The sequence below is a fragment of the Leucoraja erinacea genome, chromosome 1 (assembly GCF_028641065.1).
Source record: "Leucoraja erinacea ecotype New England chromosome 1, Leri_hhj_1, whole genome shotgun sequence".
NCBI classification, from domain to species: Eukaryota; Metazoa; Chordata; class Chondrichthyes; order Rajiformes; family Rajidae; genus Leucoraja; species Leucoraja erinaceus.
In genome coordinates, this window is record NC_073377.1 from 15,155,821 (window position 1) to 15,171,038 (window position 15,218).

At 42.0% G+C, this 15,218-nt stretch overlaps 1 protein-coding gene and 1 long non-coding RNA gene across 15 annotated transcripts in view; one reads left to right on the forward strand and one right to left on the reverse strand.

Annotated features, from left to right (window-relative positions):
• nsd2 (nuclear receptor binding SET domain protein 2) overlaps positions 1-15,218 on the forward strand; it is a 99,574-nt gene that overhangs the window by 79,691 nt on the left and 4,665 nt on the right. For all 9 annotated transcript variants that reach the window (XM_055653761.1, XM_055653292.1, XM_055653212.1 and 6 more), the window contains 3 exons: positions 764-905; positions 4,938-5,044; positions 8,442-8,643. In XM_055653761.1, the coding sequence (XP_055509736.1) occupies positions 764-905; positions 4,938-5,044; positions 8,442-8,643 (451 nt within the window). The remainder of the gene's footprint in view (positions 1-763; positions 906-4,937; positions 5,045-8,441; positions 8,644-15,218) is intronic.
• LOC129708393 (uncharacterized) overlaps positions 1-15,218 on the reverse strand; it is a 44,073-nt gene that overhangs the window by 13,632 nt on the left and 15,223 nt on the right. For all 6 annotated transcript variants that reach the window (XR_008725366.1, XR_008725360.1, XR_008725343.1 and 3 more), the window contains exon 3: positions 9,173-9,315. This is a non-coding gene — a long non-coding RNA (uncharacterized LOC129708393). The remainder of the gene's footprint in view (positions 1-9,172; positions 9,316-15,218) is intronic.

The following is a 15,218-nucleotide window of genomic DNA, read 5'->3' on the forward strand; positions in this document are numbered from 1 at the left end:
GCATCCCCACCTCTTTTTCAGCCGTCTTTTTACTCCCTCAATCTCAAGAAGGGTGCCTCCTTGAAATGTCATCTGTTCATTCCTACCACAAATGCTGCCTGACCCACTGAGTTCCTCCAATAATTTTGTTTTTAGCACTCACAGAATGTTCTTGCGTATAAAGCACTTTTCTTGACCTCGGATATGCTTTATGGTAATGACAGAAAACTTAGCAATCTCATGATATAAATGAAATAAATCACAATACATAGTATAGAGGTAGAAACAAAACTGTGGATGCTAGTTAAAACACAAAAGGACACAAAGTGCTGGAGTAACTCAGCAGGTCAAGCAGCATCCCTGGAGAACATGGGTAGATGACATTACAGATTAGGACCCTTTTTTAGACACTATTTTAGTGATCCTGTTTCAGGGTTAATTACTGCCCAGGACACACCCCTGCTTTTCAAAATAAACCAACTTTCTCTCAAGTGTACTATAACTTACATTTATTCACTCAAAGGGTGGTGGGTGTATGGAACGAACTGCCAGAGGAGGTGGTTGAGATAGGGACCATTGCAATGTTTAAGAAACAATTAGACAGGTACAATGATAGGACTGGTTTGGAGGGATATGGGCCAAACGCAGGCAAGTGGGACTAGTGTAGATGGGACATGTTGGTCGTTGTGGGCAAGTTGGGATTAATGGCCTGTTTCTACGCTGTATGACTGTGACTCTAACTGTTACAACAAATTTATTAATGTAACTCCATTGTTTATTTCAGGATCGAATAATTGATGCTGGACCGAAAGGGAATTATTGCCGTTTCATGAACCATAGTTGCCAACCTAATTGTGAAACACAAAAGTGGACAGTGAATGGAGATACTCGAGTTGGGTTGTTTTCTCTCTGTGATATCCCAGCAGGTAATGGAGATTGTTGATGTAAACCCAAGAAGCCATGCCAGATTTGTGACAAGTCTTTTTTAGCCTTGGGCTCATCAGAGCTGCCAAGTATTTTCCGTATTTTGTACGGAAATGCGATAAGAATACTGATGTACAATTTTGTGTTGTTAAATACGGATTTTAAATACGGAGTTCAGTTCAGTCAGAAGAAGGCTCACGACCAGAAACATCACCCGTTCCTTCTCTCCAGAGTCGCTGCCTGTCCTGGTCCAGGTTTAAACAGAGCGCTGTCAGTTTAACGAGTGGGAATATAAACAAAGACCTGTCAGCTGCAATAGACAAAAGGTGCAGAAATAGGCGATTCGGCCCTTCGAGCCAGCACCGCCATTCAATATGATCATGGCTATCATCCCCAATCAATACCCCGTTCCTGCCTTCTCCCCATATCCCCTGAATTCGCTATCTTTAAGAGCCCTATCTAGCTCTCTCTTGAAAGCATCCAGAGAACCTGCCTCCACCGCCCTCTGAGGCAGAGAATTCCACAGACTCACACCTCGAGAAAAAGTGTTTCCTCGTCTCTGTTCTAAATGGCTAATCCCTTATTCTTAAACTGTGGCCCCTGGTTCTGGACTCCCCCAACATGTTTCCTGCCTCTTAATGTGTCCAAACCCTTAACAATCTTATACGTTTCAATAAGATACCCTCTCATCCTTCTAAAACTCCAGAGTGTACAAGCCCAGCCGCTCCATTCTCTCAGCATATGACAGTCCCGCCATCCCGGGAATTAACCTTGTAAACCAACGCTGCACTCCCTCAATAGCAAGAATGTCCTTCCTCAAATTAGGGGACCAAAACTGCACACAATATTCCTGGTGTGGTCTCACAACTACAGAAGGACCTCTTTACTCCTATATTCGACTCCTCTTCTTAAAAAGGCCAACATGCCATTTGCTTTCTTCACTGCCTGCTGTACCTGCATGTTTACTTTCATAGACTGATGAACAAGGACCCCCAGATCTTGTTATATTTCTCCTTTTCCCAACTTGACGCCAACTTAGATAGTAATCTGCCTTCCTGTTTTTGCTACCAAAGTGGATAACCTCACATTTATCCGCATTAAACTTCATCTGTCATGCATCTGCCCACTCCCCCAATCTGTCCAAGTCGCCCTGCATTCTCATAGCATCCTCCTCACAGTTCACACTGCCACCCAGCTTTGTGTCATCTGCAAATTTGCTAATGTTACTTTGAATCCCTTCATCCAAATCGTTGATGTCTATTGTAAATAGCTGCGGTCCCAGCACCGAGCCTTGCGGCACCCCACTAGTCACTGCCTGCCATTCTGAAAGGGACCCGTTAATCCCTACTCTTTGTTTCCTGTCTGCCAACCAATTTTCTATCCATGTCAGCACTCTATCCCCAATACCATGTGCCCTAATTTTGCCCACTAATCTCCTATGTGGGACCTTATCAAATACTTTCTGAAAGTCCAGGTACACTACATCCACTGGCTCTCCCTTGTCCATTTTCCTAGTTAGATCTTAAAAAAATTCCAGAAGATTAGTCAACCATGATTTCCCGTTCGTAAATCCATGCTGACTCGGACCGATCCTGTTACTGCTATCCAAATGTGCGGCTATTTCATCTTTTATAATTGACTCCAGCATCTTCCCCACCACTGATGTCAGGCTAACTGGTCTATAATTCCCTGTTTTCTCTCTCCCGCCTTTCTTAAAAAGTGGGATAACATTAGCTACCCTCCAATCCACAGGAACTGATCCTGAGTCTATAGAACATTGGAAAATTATCACCAATGCATCCACAATTTCTAGAGCCACTTCCTTAAGTACCCTGGGATGCAAACCATCAGGCCCTGGGGATTTATCAGCCTTCAGTCCCCATCAGTCTATCCAACACTATTTCCTGCCTAATGTGGATTTCCTTCAGTTACTCTGTCACCACAGGTCCTCTGGCCACTACTATATCAGGAAGATTGTTTGTGTCCTCAGAGAAGACGGATCCAAAGTACCTGTTCAACTCATCTGCCATTTCCTTATTCCCCATAATAAATTCACCTTTTTCGGTCATCAAGGGTCCAACTTTGGTCTTAACTAATTTTTTTCTCTTCACATACCTAAAAAAGCTTTTACTATCCTCCTTTATATTCTTGGCTAGCTTGCCTTCGTACCTCATCTTTTCTCCCCGTATTGTCTTTTTAGTTATCTTCTGTTGCTCTTTAAACATTACCCAATCCTCTTGCTTCCCGCTCATCTTTGCTACGTTGTACTTCTTCGCTTTTATTTTTATACTGTCCCTGACGTCCCTTGTCAGCCACGGTCGCTCCTTACTCCCCTTGGAATCTTTCTTCCTCCTAGGAATGAACTGATCCTGCACTTTCTGTATTATTCCTAGAAATACCTGCCATTTTTGTTCCATTGTCATCCCTGCTAGTGTATCTTTCCAGTCAACTTTGGCCAGCTCCTCCCTCATGGCCCCATAGTCCCCTTTATTCAACTGTAACACTGTGACACCTCTGATCTACCCTTCTCCCTCTCCAATTGTACCTGACCATCACTTCCTCCTAATGGCTCATTAACTTCGAGGTCCTTTATCAAATCCGGTTCCTTGCATATGGGTTCGAAATATAGTGCTACCGGCTGGAGTGCTATGGGCTTTACACATAGCGCTATGGGTCACAGAATGTTCATGAAAATTCTCATATAACAATGAGTCTTTGGAATTCTCTTTGAGCCTTTGATTATTTTTCAGGCAGTGGTAGAATTCTGGATAAGCCTAATGGTGAAAGGTTACCAGTGGGATTGCAGTTACATTGGGATTGGCCTTTATTTTACAGAACGGTGGGTGGGCTCAAGGGGGAGAGAGGGATGGAATAAGAAAGGGAGGGAGAAAAAAGGAAGGAGAGAGGAAGGGAGGGAGAGAGAGAGGGAGCGAGGGAGGGAGGGAGGCTTCCAAAATGGCTTCTACATCATCATCTGATGCTAAAAGCGGGAAGTCGCCGTTCAAACAGCAGTATACAAAGAGATGACAATGAATGCACTATCAAGTAAGATGCATACAAGACGTCAATTGGTAGCAAAGTTATGCATTCTTGTACTCTTACATGGGTATGACCGCACATTTATAAAAAAACATTTTTTTCAGCAAAATGGCACCACATAAAAATATTGATTTCCTCAGAAAAATACTGTTTTCCGGGTGCTGGAATGCTGAAATGCTCTGACAAAACTTGGCAGCTCTGGCTCATCAAAACAAATGCACAGGAAGAACTGGAATCTGCAATACAGAAACAGGCCACTGAATGATCTCTCTTGGCATTTATTCTCCACACAAGGATGTCTCGCACATTGCCCCTTGTCCATCTAACCCAATCATTGCATCCATTTACACCTTCCTCCAGGAATAATTTATCCAGCTTGCCTAAAAAAATGTGGTGATGTTCTCTTTTTCCCCAGAGATGCTGCCTGACCCTCTGAGCTACTCCAGCATTTTGTATCTATCTTTGATATGAACCAGCATCTTCAGTTCCTTCCTACACCTCTTTCCTGTAATATGGTGACCAGAACTACACTAAAGACTCTGAATGCAGTCTAACCAAAGTCCTATGCAGTTGCATCAATACTCCCTGACTCTTGTATTCAATGCCCATAGCAATGAAGGCAAGCATATCATATGCCTTCTTCACCACTTTATCTATTAATGCTGCCACCTTCAGTGAGCTATGAACTTAGACTCCAGGATCCCCTTGCAGATAAATGCTGTTAAGGGTCTTGCCATTAACTGCATACTCTCTCCTGTAACCTATCAAAGTGCAACACCTTACATTTGCTTGGATTAAACTCCATCTGCCATTTTGACGCCCATTTCTGCAGCAAATCCACATCTTCTGACAGCCTGCTTCAGTGTCCTAAACTTACCCACCAACTCATTTACATTTACTTATGGGCCATTTAAAATGTGTGTGTGTGTTCTGATACAATAATGCTAACACTAAAATCAATATATCTTAAGATGACTCTTACTTTTATCCCATAGGGACTGAACTCACCTTTAATTATAATCTTGATTGCCTTGGCAATGAGAAGACTATTTGCAAATGCGGGGCACCAAACTGCAGTGGATTCCTCGGGGTCAGACCCAAGGTGAGAATCATTTTATCCAGGATTAAAACATGCAAAAGCAACACAGATAATGGTACATTTGGCCAATGACTTGATTTATGTGAACTCAGTGCAATTTGGGTTAAAAGAGATTGGAAATGCACATGGTTTTTCCAGTTGTGTTTTCATCATACCCCAAAATAATTAGTCAAATCATTTTGAACTGAAGAATGACATGGCCTTTGCTGTTATCGTTGCATGATGGAGGGTAGTTTTAAACTTCTTTGACAAATGTATAAAAATATGCCTAGTTGTCCTATGAATACAGCAACATCTGCAATCACACAATTTAAAACCATTCTGATTTCCTGTTTTTCCCACCTAAGCAGAATAACATTTCATGTTTCTCCACATGGTTGAGTGGTCGAATATTGCGTTGGGTGAACAGGTTGCGTTGGGGGACCAGGTCTCCCGTATGACAGGGACCCAACGGGTCCCACTTGGTCTAGTATATGTATTTTACTAAAGCTCTCATATTGTGTGTGTGTTCTGGGAACTCCGAAAACGGTACACAATAGCGTTACAATTTTTGGCCCACCATTGTCCTGGGATGTGCAGAAAGATATATTTTACAAGTTATTGACTTAAAACAGCGCTCCTACTTGCCGGCTGCGCTTGCGCGGTTCGTTGAGGCCCGTCAGCCCCGCGCGTGCGCAGTGGGCCCGGTATCCGTGCTGCGGGGAGAGGCCACGTTTGGGGGCGGAGACGCTGCTGCTGCTGGCCCGCGGGATGGAGAGGAGCGGGACCCGGGGCAAGTACTAGGCCGCGGCCTCTCCCTCCCCGGCTCCAGGCCGCTCGGCCCATCACCTCCCCCCACAGCCCCCGCCTTAAGTACAACTTCATCGCTGACATGGTGGACAAAACGGGGCCGGTGGTGGTTTACATCGAGATCCTGGGGAGATGAGGAGGGAGAGTGGGAGGATTAGGAGGAGAGGGGGGGGAGGGAGAGGAGGGGGGGGGTAGGGGAGGGGGGAGGGTGACTGAGGGAGGGATGGGAAGAAGGGTGAGGGAGGTGAGGGGGGGGGGGGGGGGCTAGAGAGAGGAGGGTGGGTAGGAAAGGGAGAGGGGCATAGGGGACTGACTGAGGGTTGGGGAAAGTTATTGGGAGGAAGAGAAGCCTGGCAAATAATGGATCGGAGGGGATCTCTGGGGGCAACGGAACCCCTTCAGAGAGCAGTTGGGGGATGGGGGGTGGGCAGAGGACGGGGTGGTGACAGGGATGCATATAATGGAGGAGGGGCATAGGGGGACTAATTTGAATGAGGGGGAGTGAAATGCCTTCACATTGATCTTATTGTGATTACTCTTATCACAAGTTATTGCCATTTTAAACTTTTAAAACGTCGCAGTCGCGCTCCCACTTGCCGTCTGCGCAGTTGGAGGAGGGTTGCCGTGAATCGCGTCTTAACGGGGATCTCTGGCGTCGCAACGGAACCCCTTCAGCCGCGCCTGAGCAGTTGGGGGCTATGGGTGAGTGGTGGAATATTGCGTTGGGGACAGGGCCCAACGGGTCCGCACTTGGTCTAGTTATCTAAATTTAGATGCATAACACTTGGCCCGTTTCTTGCTGACAGGTGCAGGTATGCAGGCACAATCCTTGTCACGCTCCACTAATTTACAGAAATGACCGCACAAAAATGGATTGTTGACTTGGTCTAACTTCTAATTATTAGACAATTCCCAATTCATCCTTGTATATCACTCTATTATTTGGTGTAACTGCATTAGCCATTTTGCATGGCATTTAATTTGTAAAAACCTGAATAAACTCTTACATTAATTTTTGGCCCTTACCCACTCACCAATCCTCACCCCACCAATCAATTGCTTCAATACCTCATATAACCTCATATCATAATAGATTTGTTGAACAAAATATCCCTTTCTTTAATTAATATAGGATTAAATCAATAATTTGCAAATTATGTTTTTTAATTTAAATCACTGGTCTCTGATATTGATTTGATTAATGTAGCACTGGATTTCAAGACTTTTTTTCGTACTTTGTGATCTCGCAGTTTGACTTTTAAAAAATATAATTTGCTGGAAATTTCATTAACTTTCGAGAAATTATAACTATTGGAGGAAGATGTGATTTCATTGTTTTATGAGTACTTCCTCCCCTTTTGGAGGTATTAGTGAAGTACTCAATATGGAAATGCATTACTCCATTCAGAGGACCATTTGTGACTTCTGTCTAGTTTAATGAAACTGGCCAGCTGAATACTATAAACTTGCTTGCATTACCCTGCCAATGCATTGTGTCACAAGTATCTCGTAACAGTGAGAGGGTGTTAGTTTTGAAGGAATTTATCAATTTTGCTCACCTTGAAATTTAGTCATAGAGTTGTATAGCATGGAACGGGTTTTTTGCCCAACTAATCCATGCTGACCAAGATGCCTCCCTCAGCTAGTGCCATTTGTCTGCATTTGGCCCATATCCCTGCAAACCTTCCATTTCCACGACCATTTTTAAATGTTGCAGTTATACCTGCCTCCTCCACTTCCTCTGGTATCATGTTGCATATACCCACACCCTCTATGTGAAAGCCCGCCACTCAGATCTTGTTTCATCTTTCCCATCTCATCTTAAATTTACACCCTCCAATTTTAGACTCCCCTACTGTGAGAAAAAGACTGAACATTCACCTTATCTATGCCCCCATCAGGGTTTAATAAACCTCACGAAGGTCACTCCAGCTGCCTTTGCTCCTGGGAAATCCCAGTTTATTCAATCTCTCCTTATATCCAGTTCCAGCTGCATTCTTGTGAATCATTTCTGCACATTCTGTAGCTTGGTCACATCCTTCCTACAGTATGGTAACCAGAATTGTGTCAAATATCATAGGTGCTGTTCTTCCAACATCCTATACAGCTGTGCATAATATCCCAACTCTTGTACTTAGTACCTATCTGGTGAAGGTAACCTTGTCAACCTGCGTTGCCACTTTTAGAGAAGTACGTACTTGAACCCCTACAACTCTGTTCTATCATTTCCTAGGGACCTGTCATTTAGTGTGCAGCTCCTCTTCTGGTTTAATTTTCCAAAATATATAAATTCCCACTTGTCTGAATTAAATTCCATTTGCCATTCCTTTATCCACTTTTCTAATCTCATGTTTATTAAAACAAATTAGGCCATGGATCTAGCATATCCGGTAAAGATTTTTGGTTTGTTTTCTACCCAGAAGTCATAAATAAAGATTTGATAGAAATGCATCGTTGTGAAATCCTGACGTGGTAAATGATGTTAAATAATCAGTTCTCACATTCTGTACTGCTGACGCAGTTTAAAACTGGCTGTTTCTTGCTGTTCTGAATTTTATGTACAAAAAATAAGCACACTAAGCTAACCATTTACTTTTAATTGTAATTTTAGAGTGCAAGCAATGGTTCAGATGATAAAGGAAAAAGGCGGAAAAAGAAAATACGAAAACGCAAATCAAAGAATGAAGGGAAAAAAGCACACGAGGATGAATGCTTCCGCTGCAGAGACGGAGGAGAACTTGTGCTCTGTGACAGGAAAGTTTGTTCAAAGGCATATCACCTGTCCTGCCTTAGTCTTACAAAGCGTCCATTTGGTATGAAATTTATTGATTTATTTTTTAAGATTTCACACTAGTATCTATTCATTATTTATTTGCTAAATTTAAAAAATGCTGTGGATTTGGTCAATTATATAGGTTAACAAGATGAAGCAATGGGCTCCCAAGTTTAAGATGAAATACATGTGCAGGGTTACACAAAGGGTTAATTTACAGCACAGATCCTCTGGGCTTGAATAGTAATTTTGCCCCACACCAATACTTTAGGCAGACTTTCGAATATCGTACAATTAAAAATTAGAAAACATTGTTTTTCTTGCAGGGTGCTTAGAGAACTACAGAAAATTGTAGATTTGTCCCTTAAAGTTTGGATATCCATACTGAAATGAATTTCATTTTACAGAGAAGGAAGTTCAGAGAGAAAGTTTCATTCATTAATTTCAAATTTCACATATTCATGCCTTCACTTGCTATTAATAACTCTTTCAGTCATAATTGTCATTCATATTTAAATCTATTTGTGATTACATTTAAAATATTTAGATTTTTAACTCAATGTGCTTACTTGAATAAGATCATCTCCAAAATGCCACCGTACAAAACTAACATGTCAGTCTCTGTACCCTTTTCCTGTTCCTCAGACTTGTGCAGATTAGCCTTGATGCTCTTCTCACATTGCTTCCATCACTTCAACAACTTTCCTTGTTTCTGTATAAAAAGACTGGTTGATCAAGAAATGGAAATGGACCTGTCAGATACCAACATGATACATGCTTTCCTCTCCCTCTGTTGCAATGTAACAGAATTAGACACTTTGATTGTTGCTCTTTGTTTGATCATATTAAACACCCACGTTCCAAGACCTTGTTCAACTTCATCCTGATCTTCCAGCATTATTTATTCATGAGTTCGTCTGTTTCCCAGTTATTACATGTGCAATAATTTGGACCAGTCATATTTCTTCAGAGGTTATTTGTTTAATCTGGTTCCACCAAATTTACGATCCCTCCTAATAATTTTTTTAAATAATAACTTTTTTTTAAATCCTGCATTGAATTTCTGATTTTACAATAATACAGTAATAGTTCCCAAGTTTAGCATCGCAGGCTCCTGACATGGTGATTCGCTCTTCTTTACCCCCTACCACATTAATCTAAATCCATGAACAATTACCTGTTCTGTATCCTTCAGACATCTTGTGAAAGTTATTTGGGGTTTAAGTACCATGCTTCAGAGCACACCAAAATTAATTTAAGATATGAGGAATGATTAGGTTAACCTATGATGAGCTTTTGTCAGCACTGGGCCTGCACTCGCTGGAATTTAGAAGAATGAGGAAGGACCTAATTGAAACATACAGAATAGTAAAAGGCTTGGATTGTGTGGATGTGCAAGGGATGTTTCCTCTAGTGGGAGAGTCTAGGACTAGAAGTCATCGCCTCAGAATTAAAGGCCGTTCTTTTAGGAAGAAGACGAGGAGAAATTTCTTTAGTCAGAAGGTGGTGAATCTGTGAAATTCTTTGCCACAGAAGGCTGTGGAGGCCAAGTCAATGGATATTTTTAAGGCAGAGATAGATAGATTCTTGATAGTACAGGTGTCAGATGTTATGGGGAAAAGGCAGGAGTATGGGGTTAGGATGGAGAGATAGATCAGCCATGATTGATTGGCGGAGTAGACTCGATGGGCTGAATGGCCTAATTCAACTCCTATTCCTTATGATCTTAGATCACATTCTTAAAATATTCCAAAATATTGTTGGTTGGTGAAATGGGAACTTCCAAATCTGTGCTGACTGCTGTTTACTGAACTGATAGTTTAAGTTCACCTGCTCACTCATTTCCTCCATGAACATGAAATTTGGTTGCACTGTTGGCCAGATTCCACGCTCCCTGCGTCCTTCCAACCTCCAGTTTTTACAAATATGCTTATACCGGCCTTTAGCATTCTTCCTGAATTCCAGCATAGTTGGGCTGTGCTATATGGATTTTGTGAACTCCATGCCTTAAAGCACTTTGGGGCTGGCATGCCTACCTGATTTTTGAACAGTTGCAGAACTTCTGCATATTAATCTGCAGTTGAATATGAATGTGAAATGGAAAAGGCATAAAACTTGATGTCAGGAGATTAGTAAAATATATTAAGATAGAATTACAGGAAGCCTCCTGTTTTCAGCGCTGGCATCAATTTGTTTCGGGTAAACCATGTCAAATGACCCTGCTATTATTTTGAAGAGATGCCTGCCATAATGGCAGGGTGGTGGTATGCATGAGATTTGATTACTTGTAAAAGAAAATATTAGTTAAATTGAGGGGAAATTGACTAGGTTAGAAAATGGGCTGAATGACTGAAATCAGTGTTTATGGATAACGGCAGTGTTTTTATAAGCCGTGCCCCACAGGAAAATTTATTGGAGCCTCAACAATTCACCCTGTTTAGATGGTACTTTGGAAAGTGAGACATTCTAATCTGGTGATGCCTCGGTGATGGGCAGCATTTTCGGCAATTTGGATAAAATTGCAGACTTGCTTCGGGAGAACAATGATAAATTGGTTATGATATATGTAAATGGTGCAGGGGGCAGAGATTTAGATTCTTAGACCACTGGGATCTGTTTTGGAGTAAGGGGGAACTGTACAAAAGGGACAGATTGCATCTTAAAAGGTGGGGGACCAGCATTCTAGCAGGCAGGTTTGCCACTGCTACACGGGTGGTTTTAAACTGAATAAGGGGAGTGGGGTGTCAAATGGGATAGTCGAGGACAGAGTTAAAGGGAAAGAGAGTAAAGGGATAGTTAATGACCCCAGAATTAACGGGAAAGGAAGCTCACAAAGGGATAGGAGAGTATGGCCAAGTGTAACAGATCGATGTGAAAGATGAGATGCGTAAGGAATTAAAAGTATTGTATATGAATGCACGGAGTATAAGAAGTAAAGTAGATGAGCTTGAGGCTCAGTTAGAGGTTGGCAGATATGACATTGTGGGGATTACTGAGACGTGGCTGCAAGAGGATTGGGCCTGGGAACTTAATATTCAGGGTTATACATCCTATAGAAAGGACAGGCAGGTGGGCAGAGGAGGGGGGGGTAGCTGCTGGTGAGGGATGGAATACAGTCCCTTGCGAAGGAAGACATAGGGACTGACGAGGTAGAGGAATTGTAAAGGCAAGAAGACACAAATTGGTGTTATCTACAGACCCCCAAATAGTAGCCCGGATGTAGGGTGTAATTTGCAGCAGGAGTTAAAACTGGCATGTAACAAAGGTAATGCCACTGTGGTGACGGGGGACTTCAGTATGCAGGTAGACTGGGAAAATCAGGTTGGTTCAGGACCCCAAGAAAAGGAGTTTGTAGAATGCCTCTGAGATAGATTCTTAGAGCAGCTTGTAATGTAGGTATGTTGCAAAACCTACCTGAATCGTCGTTGAGAATCTGTCCCAGGCCGTGTGCGCGATTTTGGCACTGTTTAGAGGGGGCGGGATTAAAACGCGATTTTTACTAGGCTGTTGCAATCGAAAATGTTCAGCCTAGTAAATCATTAACGAAAAATCGTTGAAAAGACCCCGTCGCAAAAGGTATTATTAGTTTTTATGGCCTTGTATAATAGTTATAGTAGTTTAAAAATCACTCTATAAACCCGCGACCTCTCGCAGCCCCAGGGTTTTATAAAGCAAACAATTAAAGATATGTACCTTATTTTTACATTAAAAGAACCCTGTATATAAAGTTTTCTATAGCGAATAGTTCATTTTGTGCTCTTTATATCCCGCAGTATTTTTCTGGGAATATGAGGCACAAATCCAGCGCAATGTGAACGTTCTAAACCAGCGCGTTCACAGGGACCCACTAGAAAGCCGATTTAAAATGGACTTTAATTTACTGCAATTGAACACTAAATTCCTTCCATTTGGCCTATAAATTAATGTAAATGAGATTTTAAAATCATGTTTTATTGTGAATTATTTATGAATATTATTTGGACACTTGGGCTATTTAAAAACGTTAATCATTTATTAAGAAATGGATAGATGTTTAAATCTAGTAATTGAAGTTTGAAATTAGCTACACTTGGGTAACTAACTAGCTTTAATTTCAGGTCATCCAAGTTAGATTATTTTATGTTTGTTTCAGAATGGTTCAATCTACGATAACTGAAAATTTCATTCAGTTCTCTTAATTTTTAAGAAGGTTATGGCCTTTTGACAGCACACGATCACAGCTTTTTTGTTATGTCCATAGAAAATCAATAGGGAACAAGATGTTAATTTCCAAGTATGAAAATGGCCATAACTTTTTAAATACTTGAGATATGAAAGTGAATTAGGTGTCAAATTCAACTTCTTTTTATGCTTTATCTGATGGGATAAATTACAGACTTGATTTTTTAAATCGCAAAATTTTGTAACATTGCTATGTAATGGACCAGAGAAACGGCAATTCTGGATTTAGTGTTGTCCAATGAACCAGATATGATAAGAGAACTCGAGGTAAAGGAACCGCTTAGAGGTAGTGATCATAATATGATAAGTTTTAATCTGCAATTTGAGAAGGAGAAGGTTAAATTGGAAGTGTCAGTGATGCAGTTGAACAAAGGGGACTATGAAGGCATGAGAGGGGAGCTGGCCAGGGTAGACTGGAAAGGGGTCCTAGCAGGAATGACGGTGGAACAGCAATGGCAGGAATTTCTGGGCATAATCCGGAAGACACAAGATCATTTCATTCCAAAAAGGAAGAAAGATTCTAAGGGGAGTAGGAGGCAACCGTGGCTGACAAGTGAAGTTAGGCATAGAATAAAACTAAAAGAAAAGATATGTAACACAGCAAAGAGTAGCCGGAAGCCAGAGGATTGGGAAACTTTCATATGACAACAGAAGGACACAAAACGGGCAATACGGGCTGAAAAGATGAAGTACAAAGGGAAGCTGGCCAAGAATATAAAGAAGGACAGTAAAAGCTTCTTTAGATATGTTAAGGGAAAAAGAGTAGCAAAGTCAAATGTGGGTCCCTTAAAGGCAGACACGGGTGAAATTATTATGGGCAACAAGGAAATGGCAGAAGAGTTGAATAGGTACTTCGGATCTGTCTTCACTAAGGAAGACACAAACAATCTCCCAGATGTACTGGAGGACAGAGGATCTAAGGGTGTAGAGGAACTGAAAGAAATTTTCATTAGAGGAAAAATAATATTGGGTAGGCTAATGGGACTGAGGGATGATAAATCCCCTGGGCCTGATGGTCTGCATCCCAGGGTCCTCAGGGAGGTGGCTCTAGAAATAGTGGACGCATTGGTGATCATTTTCCAATGTTCAATAGATTCGGGATCAGTTCCTGTGGATTGGAGGATAGCTAATGTTATCCCACTTTTCAAGAAAGGAAAGGGAGAGAAAACAAGGAATTACAGACCAGTTAGCCTGACTTTGGTGGTGGGAAAGATGCTGGAGTTAATTATTAAAGAGGTAATAATGGGGTATTTGGATAGCAGTAAAAGGATTAATCCAAGTCAACATGGATTTATGAAAGGGAAATCATGCTTGACTAATCTTCTGGAATTTTTTGAGGATGTGACAAGTAAAATGGATAAAGGGGTGCCAGTGGATGTAGTGTATCTAGACTTTCAGAAAGCCTTTGATAAGGTCCCGCACGGGAGACGGGTGACTAAAATTAGAGCACATGGTATTTGGGGGTAGGGTGTTGACATGGATAGAAAATTGGTTGGCAGACCGGAAGCAAAGAGTAGGAGTGAACGGGTCCTTTTCAGAATAGCAGGCAGTGGCGAGTGGAGTGCCGCAGGGCTCGGTGTTGGGGCCGCAACTGTTTACCATATATATTAATGATTTGGAAGAGGGAATTAGGAGCAACACTAGCAAGTTTGCAGATGACACAAAGCTCGGTGAACTGTGAAGAGGATGTTAGGAGGTTGCAGGGTGACCTGGCCAGGTTGAGTGAGTGGGCAGATGCAGTATAATATAGATAAATGTGAGGTTATCCACTTTGGCGGCAAAAACAAGGGGACAGATTATTATCTCAATGGGGTTAGGTTAGGTAAGGGGGAGGTACAGCGACACCTGGGTGTCCTTGTACACCGGTCACTGAAGGTTGGCGTGCAGGTACAGCAGGCAGTGAAGAAAGCTAATGGGATGTTGGCCTTCATAACAAGAGGATTTCAGTATAGGAGTAAAGAGGTTCTTCTGCAGTTGTATAGGGCTCTGGTGAGACCACATCTGGAATATTGTGTACAGTTTGGATCTCCTAATTTGAGGAAGGACATCCTTATGATTGAGGCAGTGCAGCGTAGGTTCACGAGATTGATCCCTGGGATGGCGAGACTGTCATATGAGGAAAGATTGAAAAGACTAGGCTTGTATACACTGGAGTTTAGAAGGATGAGGGGTGTCTTATAGGAACATATAAAATTATAAAACAACTGGACAAGCTAGATGCAGGAAAAATGTTCCCAATGTTGGGCGAGTCCACAACCAGTGGCCACAGTCTTAGAATAAAGGGGAGGTCATTTAAGACTGAGATGACAAAAAAACGTTTTCACCCAGAGAGTTGTGAATTTATGGAATTCCCTGCCACAGAGGGCAGTGGAGGCCAAGTCACTGGATGGATTT